This window comes from Apteryx rowi, unplaced genomic scaffold (genome assembly GCF_003343035.1).
Source record: "Apteryx rowi isolate R43461 unplaced genomic scaffold, aptRow1 scaffold_47, whole genome shotgun sequence".
Lineage (NCBI taxonomy): Eukaryota > Metazoa > Chordata > Aves > Apterygiformes > Apterygidae > Apteryx > Apteryx rowi.
Window position 1 is genome coordinate 3,524,845 of NW_020450727.1, and position 15,284 is coordinate 3,540,128.

General features: G+C 36.3%; 1 protein-coding gene across 5 annotated transcripts in view; it reads left to right on the plus strand.

The window, feature by feature from the left end:
* MAP3K2 (mitogen-activated protein kinase kinase kinase 2) overlaps positions 1-15,284 on the plus strand; it is a 57,022-nt gene that overhangs the window by 41,444 nt on the left and 294 nt on the right. For 2 of the 5 annotated variants that reach the window (XM_026078022.1, XM_026078025.1), the window contains 5 exons: positions 226-374; positions 2,414-2,545; positions 3,783-3,912; positions 5,026-5,203; positions 7,038-14,452. In XM_026078022.1, coding sequence (XP_025933807.1) covers positions 226-374; positions 2,414-2,545; positions 3,783-3,912; positions 5,026-5,203; positions 7,038-7,263 — 815 coding nt within the window. In that variant the 3' untranslated portion in view covers positions 7,264-14,452. Of the gene's footprint in view, positions 1-225; positions 375-2,413; positions 2,546-3,782; positions 3,913-5,025; positions 5,204-7,037; positions 14,453-15,284 lie in introns of those variants that run through there. The other 3 variants (XM_026078024.1, XM_026078023.1, XM_026078026.1) reach the window with 2 other exon arrangements.

Consider the following 15,284-nt stretch of genomic DNA (forward strand, 5'->3'; position numbering starts at 1 on the left):
TATTGTTTTATATTTATGGTGGTATTTCAGGAGCAAATATACTTTCTATGATGACTTTTATAATGATACATTTTAATCAGTCCTCAATTCTTAAAAAGTGTTACTAAATTTCCTTAACATACCATGTCTCTTTCAGACTATTACTTATTCCTTTAAGTGTGTGTCTGTGTACTGGAAATTATTTTGTGAATGAATTTGAAAACCAAAGCATACTTATATTTTCAGCACCACGAGCTCCAACTAACTGGAGACTTGGTAAACTGCTGGGTCAAGGTGCATTTGGCAGAGTATACCTATGCTACGATGCTGATACTGGAAGAGAACTTGCTGTTAAACAAGTTCAGTTTGATCCTGATAGTCCAGAAACCAGCAAGGTAAGTGATGTAAAACAGGGAGTTTGTAAAGGGTTTCTGCTAAAGTGGTCTGCTCTAGACTATAGACTCATGTTGTTCCTTTTCATGAATGTGATGAATCCTTTAAAATGTGTTTTGTTTTCATGACTTTTTAGGAATCCTGTTTTATTAATACCTTGATGATTAATTTGATTAACTCATTTTAGTGCTGCATCGTGTTTTTTCATTTTCAGATGTATCGTTATGCAGTGAACATGCATGACCTAACTTGGGGCAGTGTCTGTTCATAGAATTAAGCAATCTATCATGAAGTGTGTTCTGAAATAGATGATTATTTTACTTAAATTAGTATAGGAACTAGAACAAATTGCATTTACAAACAGAAATTCTGCCCTTATTTAAATGCTGTTCCTGAAAATAAATTCTCAAGGATATGTTTGGCATGAAGACAGTTTGAGATTCTTATCCTGCCAGTCCTGGCTGGTAGTTTCCACCTGCCCCTCCATAGTTTACAGTCATTTTAATTGTAACAGTACAACTGTTCAAGGTTGCTTGTTAAACCAGAATCTACAGATGTCTTTGGGGGGTAATTTAAATTTAAAAATATCACCAGAATGAGTCAGGTTAAAAAAGAAAAACTTTGTTTCTGAAAARTCTCATGGAATCACACCCTGAGGCTGTTTGAGTGTTCAAGTTCTCACTGCACTTGGTAGTTCCTTGCATAAAGGTGTTTGGTTTGTTTTGGTTTGTTTTTTAAGGGGGGGGGTTAAGTGTAGAAAGCTACAGGGTTTTGGGTATGGATTGTTGGGCTTTTTTGGTAAAGCTCTGGGCATCAGGGCTAGTTACTGTTATTGGCAGTACTTCTCTCTGAGGAGCACTACTTTTGTTGACAGTTTCTCTCTTTGAAATTGAGTTTGTCCTTCAAATATTGGACATTTAAGAAGAGAAACAATGTAATTAGCACTAGTCTTCTGTTTCTTTTTTTCCAAATTGTATTTGCTGCTTTTTACAGGATGGAAAAAGAATTATTAATTTTCCTGCATTAGGACTGCATTCCACACTGTGGGGAGCATGCCCTGGGGAGCAATGGGTGTAAGCATTACTGCAGAATCRAGTGGCTACCAGTTATAGTTGCTGTTACTAGTGATGTCGGATCYAGAAAAGCCAAGAATCACTTGTGCTGTAGATTTCTAGTGTAGTTGTTGTTGCTATTTCTTTAAAAATATAACAAAACAACTGATTTTGCTTTGCAAATGGTAAATATAGAAAAACTGCAGGATCTCTCTTGTAGAAACAGTTCTGTAACCTCGCTTACCATAGCATTTTGTAATGTGCATCTGTCAGTGTCAAAAATCTGTTTTCCTTCTAACTTCAGAAATGTGGGGGGTATCATCAGTAGACTGTGATGGATTAAAAAGTAAATTTTGATGAAAGGCTTCTGGGTGAAATCTGGAATTCATCGAAATTTGAATTTGTGGGGCATTTTGAAAGATATTATGCAGTAAATTTTACAAATGGAAAGTAAAGCATTTCAGGTAACTCTAGTGGAAGCACCTTATTTGTTCATGTGGTTTGTTTACTGTATTTCACAGTTACAATATTAACCAGTCTTTTCTAAGCAAAAACCTTGATGTACTGGAAAAGTTAAGAATTAATGCTAGTTAATCCAGTTGAAAGACTTAAGCAAACAAACAAACAAAACTCTTTTTGCCCAGTTGGCAGTTTAGGATATGTTATGTAATGTGCATACACATCTTGATACCTGCTGTGTTCTGAAACAGATATAACTTCAAAATAAGAGAAATAATGAAATGAGAGCAAAATCATCCCAAAGCYAATTTACAGAAAACAAACACTTTTTTTTTCCTCCCTTCCCTCAGTCTGATTGTGGTATTTTCTTATTATAAAATGTGTAAACTTTACATAAACTACAAGAGTAGTAGTGTTATTTACTTTAAATATCCCTTAAATAGGTACATATTGTCCTGCTGAAAAAATCCCCAAACATTATTTTAATGTTATTAGATCAAATGTGGTAAATCTTGTTTTTTTCCTTTTAGGAAGTAAATGCACTTGAATGTGAGATTCAGCTGCTGAAAAATCTGCTTCATGAAAGAATTGTTCAGTATTATGGCTTCTTAAGAGATCCGCCAGAAAGAACACTCTCTATATTCATGGAATATATGCCTGGGGTAAGCAAGAAAACCAGCCCACTTCAATCATCRTTTCTACACAATGTGACATGCACCCAAGTAGACAGCTTCTGCAGCAGTGCACGCAGATATTAAAGAAATGCCTAAGTAAAAACAATAGCCGAAGATAGATATTGGGGGTGTGCTTACAGCAGCCTGACTCTCTTCTCCATTGTTTGTTCATGTATTCAGAATTAGTGGTTTGTACAAAAATCATTTGCATTTGATTTTGGCATAAGAAGTACTGTCTTTGAAAAGACAGTATTATTAGCAGTAAAGTCTGGAATCTCCCTAAAGCGTAATATTTCTTTTTACTGCACTTCAGCTTATGCTGTTGTGTAGTCACCATGTCAGCTTTTGAGAAAAAGTAGTGAAGATAGTTGTGAGAATAAGTGCATTGAAAATAATCTTGGTGCTTGTCTTTTGTGTGGCACTTGGGTACATACTGAACTGTTCTGCTTTTACTATTTTGTCAAGATCTAGTCTGTGCTCTGAAAACTGTAGATTTTCATTTTCTCACCAAGTGGGACTAACAGAGCTGAAAAAAATGTGCCCTTATAAAAACATAGGATCAGTATTTCTGAATAGAGTTACTGCATTCTACTTTACTGTGAAACTCCACAGAAGAAAAGTGGTATTTTTAGGTGAGTTTTGGGCTTTGTTTTTGGAGGCGGCTTGAATTTTTCTGAGATTTGGAGGATAGTATCAAAGAAGTAATTTTAGCRGTTTGTATCTCTGCATAACAAAGCCATTTTATGTAAAGATATTTATAAAACCGTGAATGTTATTTTATACCAAGACCTGTCTAGCTTTTAATTTTTATGCAGATGTGAAGCACAGTCCTCCAGCTTTCAGGTTTTTCCATGCCAACTCTCCCCCCCCCCCCCCCCAAGTAAACACCATCTGTTCTGTACAGGTCTAAATTGAGTATCATCATTTAATCATCAAAACACTTAAGAATGGTGTTGAATGCTGTTCTCTTTTTCTGTACAACAGGCTGGCACTATTAAGTTATTWGATAGTTTTGAAGTTAATAGTCTGGTATTTCAGTATATGACTTGCGTGTTCAGCCTCTTCCTAGTGAAAGTTTGAAGATTTTCTTAGTGGAGGTAGCGGAGAAATCCTGCAACTTCAAATATCTACATTTCAGGCATAAACTTCATGGGGTTTCAGCTATAATATTAAACCATTTATGAGTCTAGAAATGTTAGTGTTTCATACTCTTTCTTTGCCATAGGGTTCTATCAAAGACCAATTAAAATCATATGGAGCACTCACAGAGAATGTGACTCGTAAATACACGCGGCAGATATTGGAAGGAGTTCACTATTTGCACAGTAACATGATTGTCCATCGAGATATTAAAGGTAATGAGAAGGATAGTTCTGTACACAGTTCTGTGCTTTTAATACAAATTCAATTCTAGCATAAAATACTAAAAATTAAGTTTGAAATACCAAAATATTGAGAATCAACATGAAACTATCGTGAAAACATTGCCTTCCATCACTTATCTTTGTCACTGCTGTAAACTGAGGGGGAAAAAAAAAAAAAGCATCTTTATACTGTTTTAAGACTTTTAAAAATGTTTCCCTAGTCTGTCTCTGCAAAACAATCATAAATTTTAGTTCTGATTTTTTGTGTGTGTTAACAGTTTTTATTATATTAAAGGATTATGTCATTACAAATAGATGGAACATGCAAAGGAAAGCATCATGACTCTAAAGTACTTATTTGTACACAGTTTTGTTTGTTGGTTATATAGAAATTACCCAGCACTTCACTGTTAAAAGAATTTACTGGCAGAGGTGATTTGCATGATCCATATGATTCAGACTTCTTCCATTTGCCAGCCAGGAAAACTAATGGAACAGACATTTACCTTTTGCAAATAGATACAGGTGATTCTTAAGTGCTGCCTAAGCAAGCTATGAATGTGTAGTAAGATCAGTGATGTGCAAAATAGGTGTGTTGGACACCATGCCATTGTGTTCCCTAAAAATTTTACATTGTTTTCCTTTTGCTTTATATCAATAGTCTTTTTGGAAAAGATTGAGATACCACTGTCAATCTGTGCATGCTTATGCAAGATAATTGTTTTGARCAAATCTATAACATAGCTTGTGACTTTAATACAGTATCAAGATAGTTTTAGTGCTGTGGAAACTTCTTTCCCATTTTTTTWATTTCCTTTATATTAAAACATATTTGGCACGTTGCTTATTTTGCCAGTATGAGTTTACAAAGGTGACTGAAGCTTCCTTGCAAAGGCCTAGGAGGCAAAACAGTATGAACAAGTGATTATTTTCTGAACCTCAGAAGTAGAGTGATAGGAATGAGTAGAGAAAGTAAATTCTCTGGCTTGAAATACTGGGCCCATCTTGTATTTTATCAGTGAAATCCAATATTTGTTACTGTTTTCCACACCAAAGCCTTAATGGGCCTTTCATGAATGTAATGCTATGTTCTCTTTCTTCCAGGAGCAAATATTCTGCGAGATTCAGCAGGCAATGTGAAGCTAGGTGATTTTGGTGCCAGCAAACGACTCCAGACTATCTGTCTCTCTGGTACAGGAATGAAGTCTGTCACAGGAACTCCGTACTGGATGAGTCCAGAAGTTATTAGTGGAGAAGGATATGGCAGAAAAGCAGATATCTGGTATGTCAAAAAAACTTTTCTGCTGAAAGGCACCATTTCAGAACAGGCTCTTTCTCACTGGTGTGCAGGCACTATCTGAAGTTGGAATGTTTTTTTTTCCTGGGGTTTAAGCTGAAATAAGGTGATAAGTGTGAGCAGTGACGGTCATATTTGGAGAAAATAACACAGATGAAATCTGGGAATTTTTGGTTTGTCAATTCCTGTGCCCATTGATTTAGAGATCCTATGAGAATCCTTTGAGCCAACCTTGCATGAAGTTAGGATTACCAGACTCTTTGTAAATCCTGGTGAGTTACTGGGTGAAAGCTGCACTGAAGCTTTGAAGTATCATTTAAATCAGTGTCCCATAAGTTAATACTTTGCTTACTGGAACTTCATTTATCACTAAATCATCTTTGATGCAGGGCACAAAATGAAATATTGGTCCCTTAAAACATGAGCGCATAAGAACRAATTTACCAAATTTTAACAGAAGAGTAGTAAAAAGTATTGGTGTGAGGAGTTATTAAACTTTCAAGAATGAAGATGGAAAGACAAATTTCAAAGATGAATGTTTGTGATACACTGTGTAATATCACACAGTCTAACATACCACAAGCCCAGCAGGCATGATTTCAGCCACTAGACTCCTTATATTGGAAGTGATTTGTGAGCAGAAAGAATATTCATTACTGCTCCTGATTATCTACTCTTGCCTAATGTTTTGTGTGCTTAAAAACAATAGTAGGAGCCATGTTATATCCAGCCAACAGCCATACTTTCATGTCAGGGGGAATTCATTTAGCCTAATAGAGATCACCTAGTAATTATCCTGCTGTACTTATGGAACAGCCTTATAGACTTGYGGTAGTTGGCTTGTTCAGCTTTGAAGTATTTGTATCAAGGTTAACACATGTTTTTCAATGGCTTAATATTAAGAAGTACTGAAGCTGGATTTCTGTTGTTGAATAATTCCTTAACTAGACAGTAGGGATTTAGAAAGAAATGAACCTCTGTCCTACCATAAAATTTCTTGAAAATTCAGAAATTATTCCAACCTATCAATTTGGCAGTATCGTTCACATATTTTTGACAGAGATTGAACTTGTAGTTCTTATGGAGCAAAGTTCTGGACATATGCACACCCTTCTGCCTTCAAAAATCATTTAAACGTAAGCTTCTTATCCAAGGATCATGTATGATCTTAAAACTGTCTGACAATCTGGACTGTATTAGTATCTTTAGCTAAAAGACGAAGATACCACCACTTAATAGCACGCAAAAATATAACATGGAAGTTAAAAAGCTTATACTCTTACTTCAGTGATAACTTATGCATTTCTTAATGAGCTACCAAAATATGCACTATATTCTGACTTATTTTAATGTAGAGCATTGCTGTTTGCTTTGCATTTCCCCTAGGACATAATGAGCAAGAAAGCTTTCAAGTGCATTCAAGTCCTGAAGATGTCTGAAGAGCTAGAGTACAAGGATTCTGTAATGCTCCTGGCTTGTATTGGCCTGCTGAGCACTAGATCTGAATCTGAATAGTGGCAGTGTCATAATCCAATCAGTATTGTCTAAATAAAAATGTAATTATTTCTTCACTGAGGTAGTTGCCTTTGGCCCAGTGAAGAAATAAAGTGAAGATGCAGGTAGTGATTTGTGTAACTTTGAGATAAAGAGTAGAGTTGTATGCACAAGTGTGTGAAATTCTATTTTCCCCTGAAGTTGCTCTGGAGCATTAAGTGGACAACACTTATTTGTGGTATTTTAGTAGCTATCTGATATTTCTTGTTTTCCTAGAAGAGCATGACTGTTGTAACCTGCTGTTTCACTTTTGCCTCTGTTTCAGGAGCGTAGGTTGTACAGTGGTAGAAATGCTCACTGAGAAGCCCCCTTGGGCAGAGTTCGAAGCAATGGCTGCCATCTTTAAAATTGCCACTCAGCCAACCAACCCCCAGTTACCACCTCATGTCTCAGACCATGCTCGGGATTTCTTGAAACGGATTTTTATCGAGGCCAAGTTGCGACCRTTTGCAGATGAACTGCTAAGACACACGTTTGCACACTATCACTAACAGCCTGCCTCAACTCAGCTTGCATCTACTGCATTTATTTTCTATTTGACTGCACTTTTATTTTTTATTTTTTACAAAAAAGGAGAAAAAAGACAAGAGAGAGAACACATTCTCTTGAATCTTTGTTTCACTTAGATTGTAAACAATCTAAATTTTGTATGTAAAATGAGAATCTTCCCTCCCCCACTCCCACCAGGACTAGAACTTTTTGTTTCTATAATGTACTGATGTGGTTCATGTAGATAAAGCACTTTAGTACATACTTGTTCCTTATTTAAAGAGGAAAAAAAAAAAAGACAAATGATTGGACAGTCAGTGACTGTGTGACTTTTTCTGACACTGCTGACTGACTCAGGGTGCAGGGAAAAACAGACATGCAGCTAGAGGACAAGAAAGTTACTTATCTGTGATTGTTCTTTGTGTTTATAGGTACTTGCTGCAGAGAGTTCTAAGTTCTTATATTTTAGCATTTTAATCAGTTTCCAGATTTAACAGTTTAAGCTTAAACCCACAGTTTTGAGAATTATTTAGAAGCTGGAAGAACTTGGAACTCTTTGTGCAGCAGCGTGTCTACCTGGTACTTCCTCTGTGACCAAAAGAAAATAACAAAATAGAACTCGACATGGATTCAGTAAATAGAGGTTTTGGTATAGAACTATATCTTAATAGGAAAAGATTTACAGGTAAACAGATTATGGACGCAGACTCCTAGGAACTACTATACTGCAAGGTGAAAATTTCCAGAATAAACAGAAGAGTCAGCTGTTGGATGTAAATAGTTGGAGAATGCCTCCTGCTGTATCTGCCAAAGAGAATCCTCTAGTGCATAAGCTTGGAGGGAGACAGTTTTCTTAGATAAGAAAAAATAACGATATTGAGGAGAATCTTCCTCTACAATCCTGTGAATGGTTGGGGGGAATGGGAGTGACTAATCCTTGTGCAGTATACGATTCAGAATGAGCTGTAAGAAATAATGTCTTCAAAGCTGTTGAGAGGCACTAGGGTGGAATGTATGTCAACATCAAGTGCCTGAATAATATAAAATTCTTCCCATTATGCACTAGAAAATTGTTTTAGTAACAGTTCAGTCATTTAGGATGTGTTGAAAATTTCTGTAATGAAGCCCAGCATCTTTTAGCACTAGGAATAAGTCACAGAAAAAGAGARAACTCTGGTTATACTTTTCATAAGATAATGATGATGAATCCACCTAAACAAGAAGGCACAGCACAAAAGATTGTATGAAGAATAGGCCAAAAACACAAAGTGAGCCAGCAACTAAACATGAGCATGATTACTACAGCCTGATAATCCAGATGATCAGTGTTTATCAGGTTTCCAAATGTCATAAAACATAAATTAATCACTTTTTCCATTTCTGAAAGAGAATAATAAAAGAAAGGTAAAATCTGAAATACGAGTCCTCAATTGAGAAGCCTGGTGCTGATCAGGTATAGTTAATAACTGACTTTTTGCTACAGAAAAGTCAAACTCTCATATTTTTGTAGAAGTACACTATATAAATAATTGAAAAGGGAATTGGAACTACTGGACTACAGAACTGAAATAACGCATGCTGTTTGGGATGATTTCTTGCTTGCTTTTGTTGTTACGTAAAAACAGAGCGGGCCGATATTGTGAACCTTGTCCCCTCTGACAGGGTTACGCACTGTAATCCCCAGGCTCCTGTCTGTTTTGCATCCTTAGAGGACTATCAGAATTACGAAGAGCACGGACACAGAATAATAAATTTACCCATTCTCATGGCAGTTAACTCATGAGATTTCTGAATTTATTCTAGGAATTTCCAAATCTTCTACCGAGCATAAGCAGGAGTATGGATCTATTCTAATCGCTTTACCTGTAGTAGAGTAAGAATGATTTTCCTTCTGTTTTGAGCCACCTCTCCTGAGTCTGTGTGTGGTGGCCTTTTTCAGTTTCTGTGAGTGTTTTATTCAGCATATAGTTTGTTTTGGTCAGGGTACATAACTGCAGGATTTTATAAGCATGGGAAGAATTAACCCAACCAGGGAAAATTTAGAAGGCCAAAATGAAAGTCAACTTGTATTGATTTATTTTTAGTTTCTCTGTAACTAGACAAAAGGTACGAAAGCAGCCTTTAGAGAGAGTTGGTGTGTACTCTGCTGTAAAGGACCTTTGCTTTATAAGCAAAATTTAGTGGCAGCAGGGGAGGGAGGTTTAATGTAGAGCCTAATAATTTATGTAGCTATTTAAAGATTGTGTAATTGAAATGACTGATTCCAAACAGATCAAGAAGGTACCAAAACCAAGCTGGAAATGTATATAAAATCAGTAGTGGACAGTGATATCTGAAAAGGTAAGGAAATTTATTATTACCAAAAAAGGACATTAAAGGGAAAATGTAATCAGGTTTATCTGTAGCATTCATAAAAATTAAAGATACTATACTAAAAAGAAACTGCACTCTCTGAAGCTTGAAATTTTTCAGAATCTAGTTTTCTAATAAATACTGTGTCCTTTCTGTGAGGCAGTGCTGGCTCATGTATATTGCAATATCATTTCCTCATTGTGATTTTAATTACTGAAAGTAATTGAAATTGTTGCTTTTGTGCCTTTTCTAAAAATGGCATTCAGTCATGACAATGGTAAGCATTTTGGAATTGGAAAAAGAGAATTTGCAGAATGCATCTTCCTTAAACTTTGACATCAGAAAGCTGCTGAGTAAAGACAGTACTTCTTAAAAGAAGATGACTTTTGCCAGTTCAAGTGATTCTAGTAAAATTACATTAAATGAATCAAGATTAGGCCTGCACTATTTTTTTCCAGCCTAAGCTGACCTAAGCTACTTAGAGTAACTGTAGGTGGTTATTAACCATTCGTTAATATTTTGAGCTAGAAATATATACAAATTTAAATGAGACTGTTTTACCAAAAGGTTAGTTACTATTTATYCCCTTGCATGTTGCACTTCAACGTTGTTGTGTTGGGGTATGATAGAAAAACAATCTGTATTAAATTATGTAGTACTTCTGTATAGAGTGTCTGTAAGACACTTTGTGGACTACTGGCATGATAATTAACAAACCCCATCTCKAGAAGTTCAGAGGGTGCACGGAATTGCATGCGTAAAGTTCCATTAGAGAGAAGGGTTGTGGATTTGAGATCCCTGATGACACCTTTGAATATCTTATTAATGAAGATACCAGCATTTTAGAATCATCAGTTATGCTTGAGTACTAGGTCCAATTATTAGAAAATATCAGTGGAAAGAATACTGTTGCGGGGTTATGTTTTGCTTTTCTGTAAATGCCAAGATGAAGCTATACTCACAAAAAGAAAGGGTCAAGGTTGATAGTGAGTATGTGTATTTTCAAAGGACTTACTTATCTGCTAATGAATCTTATTCTGGCTGTTTGCACATATTAAGTAACAAAAGTTTAACTACTTGTGTACCTTGCTTTTAATGGTGATAACTTTCACAGCATTGTTTGCTCGTGGCTCTTTTTGGCACAAATAGGACTTTTATTACTGTTTCAGCCAATCTTATTAAACTTCTATGTATTTTTTTAATCAGCTTTTTTGTATGGCTAGAATGAGGAAAATTATGAATAACTGTAAATACAAGTTCCATTTGGTGGGAACGCAAATGGGTGAGCTTTGATCCAGCTCAGTCCCGTTTGAGGAGCAGATTGTTCATTTTTAATTTGGGTGATAAAAATATCCATGCAGGTACTGAAAAAAGATATGGATATAATTGACTTTTCTTGATTGATAAATCTGTTACTTTCTCAATTTTAATTTAAGTCTTAAAAACTCACTTGATTTGCAATTCCTATTGTAGCTAAGCAGTCCTTACAGTATACCAGAATGATGTTATTTAACAGCTGTTTTTAGCTAGTGCCTTTTTATCTGTATGCCTTAATTTTGTTCAAATTTGAACACCGTACTGAAATGCTATGGCTGTCGTACAATTCTATGTCACCAAAACAGTCTTTAAATACATTTTTAAAGTGCCCAAACCAAAATTCACTAACTGCATTGAAAAGTGTTCTTTATATGTAATCTGCTGTAGACTTTCAGTTTGAGGCTTTTAAAAAGTAATTTTTGAAGCATTTCTTGAGTACTACCTAGGCTAATACAGTTTTTGTATTTGCATTTTGGAGATTGTAAACTGATGCATACCAGAAAAACTACTTCTCGGCACTCATACAGGTACTGTTACAGCCAAGATAGTTACCTAGCTCTGGGTACTAGACTCTGGTTTTACTGTAGAGATCTTAAGAGTTTTTAATGGACTAGTAAGCGATAGTTGGTACACTTCTAAACATGGTACTGTACTCAGTTGTTTACTTTCAATATACAGGAATATTAGTTCTGTTTTAGCAAATCAACAGAATCCTCAGTGAAGCCAGCTTTGTTCCTGTTAAACTGTTTCCTGTTTCTTTTAGATAATCCTAATCCTGCCATTGTCTTGACTGAAAGCCTTCTTGCAGCACCAGGAGGTACAGTGCAGTACAGCAAGCCATTCTTTTAGACAACATAGAGCAATGTGTATGCAGCTTCAGAGACTTGAGCAAATTGGTCAGATCTATTGTAACTTAAATTTTGATTATTATTATTTTTTTATCTTGAAAGTTTGTCATGCATATGAAAAAGCATAACTTGTGTGCTTGAATGTAAGTCCATGTGGTGTTTCTGGAAAAGCAAAAGTATTACTGCCAGTATCTCTTCTTGCTGGTAACTTGCTGTCTTGTGTTCATGACAAGTATGCAGTGTAAAATCACATACAATTACCAAAGCTTTTCTATCCCCATCTACATATAGCCAAAAGTGATGTTTCATGGATTAGTACTGTTACTTACATATACATATATATCTATCAGTAAGCTATTGCTAACTGAAGAAAGCAGGTACTAGTAAAAAGTGATGGATACTGCCCATATTTAAAAGATTTGGGTGTTTATTGTTGCTGTTTTGATGTGCAAAATTCATGCCAGCATTAAAATGAAGAGTTTGGTTTTTTAAAACTCTTTTTAACTTAATCTTATTGATGTCATTCGAATAATAATGTACACGCTTGGTGACTAAATTTGGCAACTTACTTTGTAGCCAGGTTTGAGTTTTGGGACACTTAAGGAATGCCGTGAAGAAAAGTAATTTGTGATCTGCATTGCTCTGTGCGCCATAATAAGGACATTTCAAAGCTGCGATGAAGCAGTCTGTTTTACTTAAGAGCCAAATCTCACCCACAACTATAAGGGGTGTATGCTGCCTTCAAGAGGAGCCACAAACACACCAAAGGGGGCAGAACTGCTTCCAAACTGGGGTTTCTAACTCAAAGTTCTTGATCAGAAGCAAAGGAGCTTTTCTCTTTTTATTTTCTCTGCTTGGCCTACACACGGTTTATTTTTTCATTTTAATTGGCATTACTTAAATACTGTAGAGGTGGTGGCYGCTGATAGCTCCTGAATTGCACGGGAGCTAACACAGAGCTTAATACCAGGCTCCGTCACGTGAGTCGAGGGTCCTGGAGACTCCTGCTTGCTGGAGGGAGTTGGCTAGTGAGGGCTGCCRGGCCGAGGCTGCGGGGTGGGTGTGCTGGGGCAGAGGGCAACAGCCTGCCCCGCGCTCTCCTCCCCGTGGGGCCACGGCTGCTGCTGTCGCCGCGCRGGCCCCGTGCTCCAGGGATGTGACACGCATCCTGCAGCTCCTGGCCATACCAGGAGTTTGGCATGTGGCTCCTGTAGCCATGCTCGGTGCCATACAAAGCAATGTTCGGTTTCACTCTAGCAATATTTACATCCATATATTTGAGGGGGAAGGTGAGATGGAGAAAAAACTTCTCGTGTATCAAACAACATTAGCAGTCATGCTTTGGCTAGGTCTTAGTTTTTCATGAACCTACTTTAAAGGGAGAGGAACTGGATTAAATGCATTAAAATCGTATCTCGTGATTCAGTCCTTACATTGAGTCCACTGATGAAGATTGGAGGTCAAGGTCTTTTGTGGGGAAATAAGGAAAAGGATATGGTAACTCCAGAGTGGATATTTGCGGGAAATATTTCAGATGTTTTTCATGTATTTTCCCCCAATAATAGATTATCCTTTTCCCCAAAGATTATATAATGTGGATTTAAAAACAAGGATTGCATTTTCTTTTCTGAACAGGCATTAGATTGTCAGTTTCCTAGTGTTCGTTTCTCATTAATACCAGTTTAAAAGATGGTGTCACCCTAAAATTGAAATGGTTTATTATAATAAAAAAAAAGTGTCTGTCATCTCAGACCTCACACAAGTCATATAAAGGAATATCATTGTAAATACGTGGAGGGAGACTTAGATAAATTGGAACGTAGGCTTTTAGTTTTCATGAAGCTATGAATAAAAATTTGTAAATTTACTCTTGATCTAATGTACATTTTTTATGTAGCCATTAAATTCTCTATTTAATCTATCAGTTTCTCACTGTAAATGTTTTTACTCAGTTGAATGCTGGGCACAGTTTGTAATGTATGTACACAAAGGTGTTTTTTTTCTATCAATGTTGACTTTTTTGCACATTTTTGGAAATATTTAATTTGTACACTGATTTAATACTCTGACCAATTGTTGATGGGTGTATGAGAATCATGTATGTGTGCAATGTACTACTGTCTGGATGTATGGTTTTTTATTACTTTTGAGATGTTGCTATCAGTAACTGCACTGCTGTTGCTGCTTTACATGGAATATCTTGTGTATATTAAAAAAAAATTAAAAAATTAGCCTATGGTTATCTTGGTTGAGGAACTCAGGAGTTGAGCATTGCTTACTAGTTCCATTTGTCTAACAACCTTCCAAACTTAGGAGTACTTGTAATTCTGTGTATGCATTGAATGTGTGTGTGTGTGTGTATATATATCCCAGTAATCTTATTCCACAATTTCATTTCTACATTTTTATGAACTTGTTTTTTAAGGGTACTGTTTAGTTAGAATAATTAAATATATAAAAGCTTTGAGAGATAATTTACTAGATAAATATATTTTCAGCTGGCTGATGTTCAAAATATTTTTTTAATTTTTGTTTTTAACCATTCAAAATGTATTTGTATTTCCAAAATCAGACACGAATTGTACTTAAAGATATATTAAAACACTCTGTAGGGACAACAGTGTGATTTCTCTTTTAAGAATTTTGTAAAAAAAAAAAAAAAAAAAAAAAAAAAGCTGAAGTATTTAATCAATGCAGAGAAAATACACTGTTCTGAAAAGTTGAAAAGCAATCTTTGAATTCTCAGAGTTGACTGGGGAATAAAAAAGTAGGAAGACAACACCAACTTGGGGAGGTCCCATTCTCCTATCTCCTGTCCTATGTCTGTCTCAGTGTTTCTTTGTAGACCCTCTCCTGTTCCGGTTTTCTGATGTTGGGAAAGGTTAAAGCATGTTTGTCCTCTTGCTGATAGGGAGTGTCTCACGTTTGGAACATGCTTTAAAGACTTGGCTGCTTCTTTTAAACTAGCAGGATGTCAATCTAATATCTGAATTTCCGATTTTTTTTAATGTGGGTTAAGAAAGCCTAATGTTTAAAATGGTACCAAGTAAAACTTCTCATGCTAGTTAGGCTGTGCACTGTTGACTTGTCCTTAAGTCCATAGTTTAGAAAGAGTCGATATACTCCGTCAAATTAATAATTGCCTGGTACGGTGTTTCCTTCACTTCTCATGCACATTTGACTTTGTTACATTTTTAAAATTGTGCTTGTAAAAAAAAATGTATAAATTTTTTCATTTTTTTTTAAACAAATTTCTATGTATTTACCTGTTTTATTTCCTTGCTGGTACATGGCTTTCATTTCGCTCGGGGGTTTGTACCGCTGTAACGGGGCCCCGTTTCCCTCGGGCGCGGGGCCGCCGCCCGGCCGGGAGCTTTGCTGGCTGTAACCCGCGAGCTCTGGCGCGGCTGGCGAAAACGGCACTTTGAGTGTTAATAAACGAAATATTTATTTCCCGCTCTGCCTCCGCCTCTCTCTGCCTCCTCCCCGCCCCCCCCCCGCGCCGG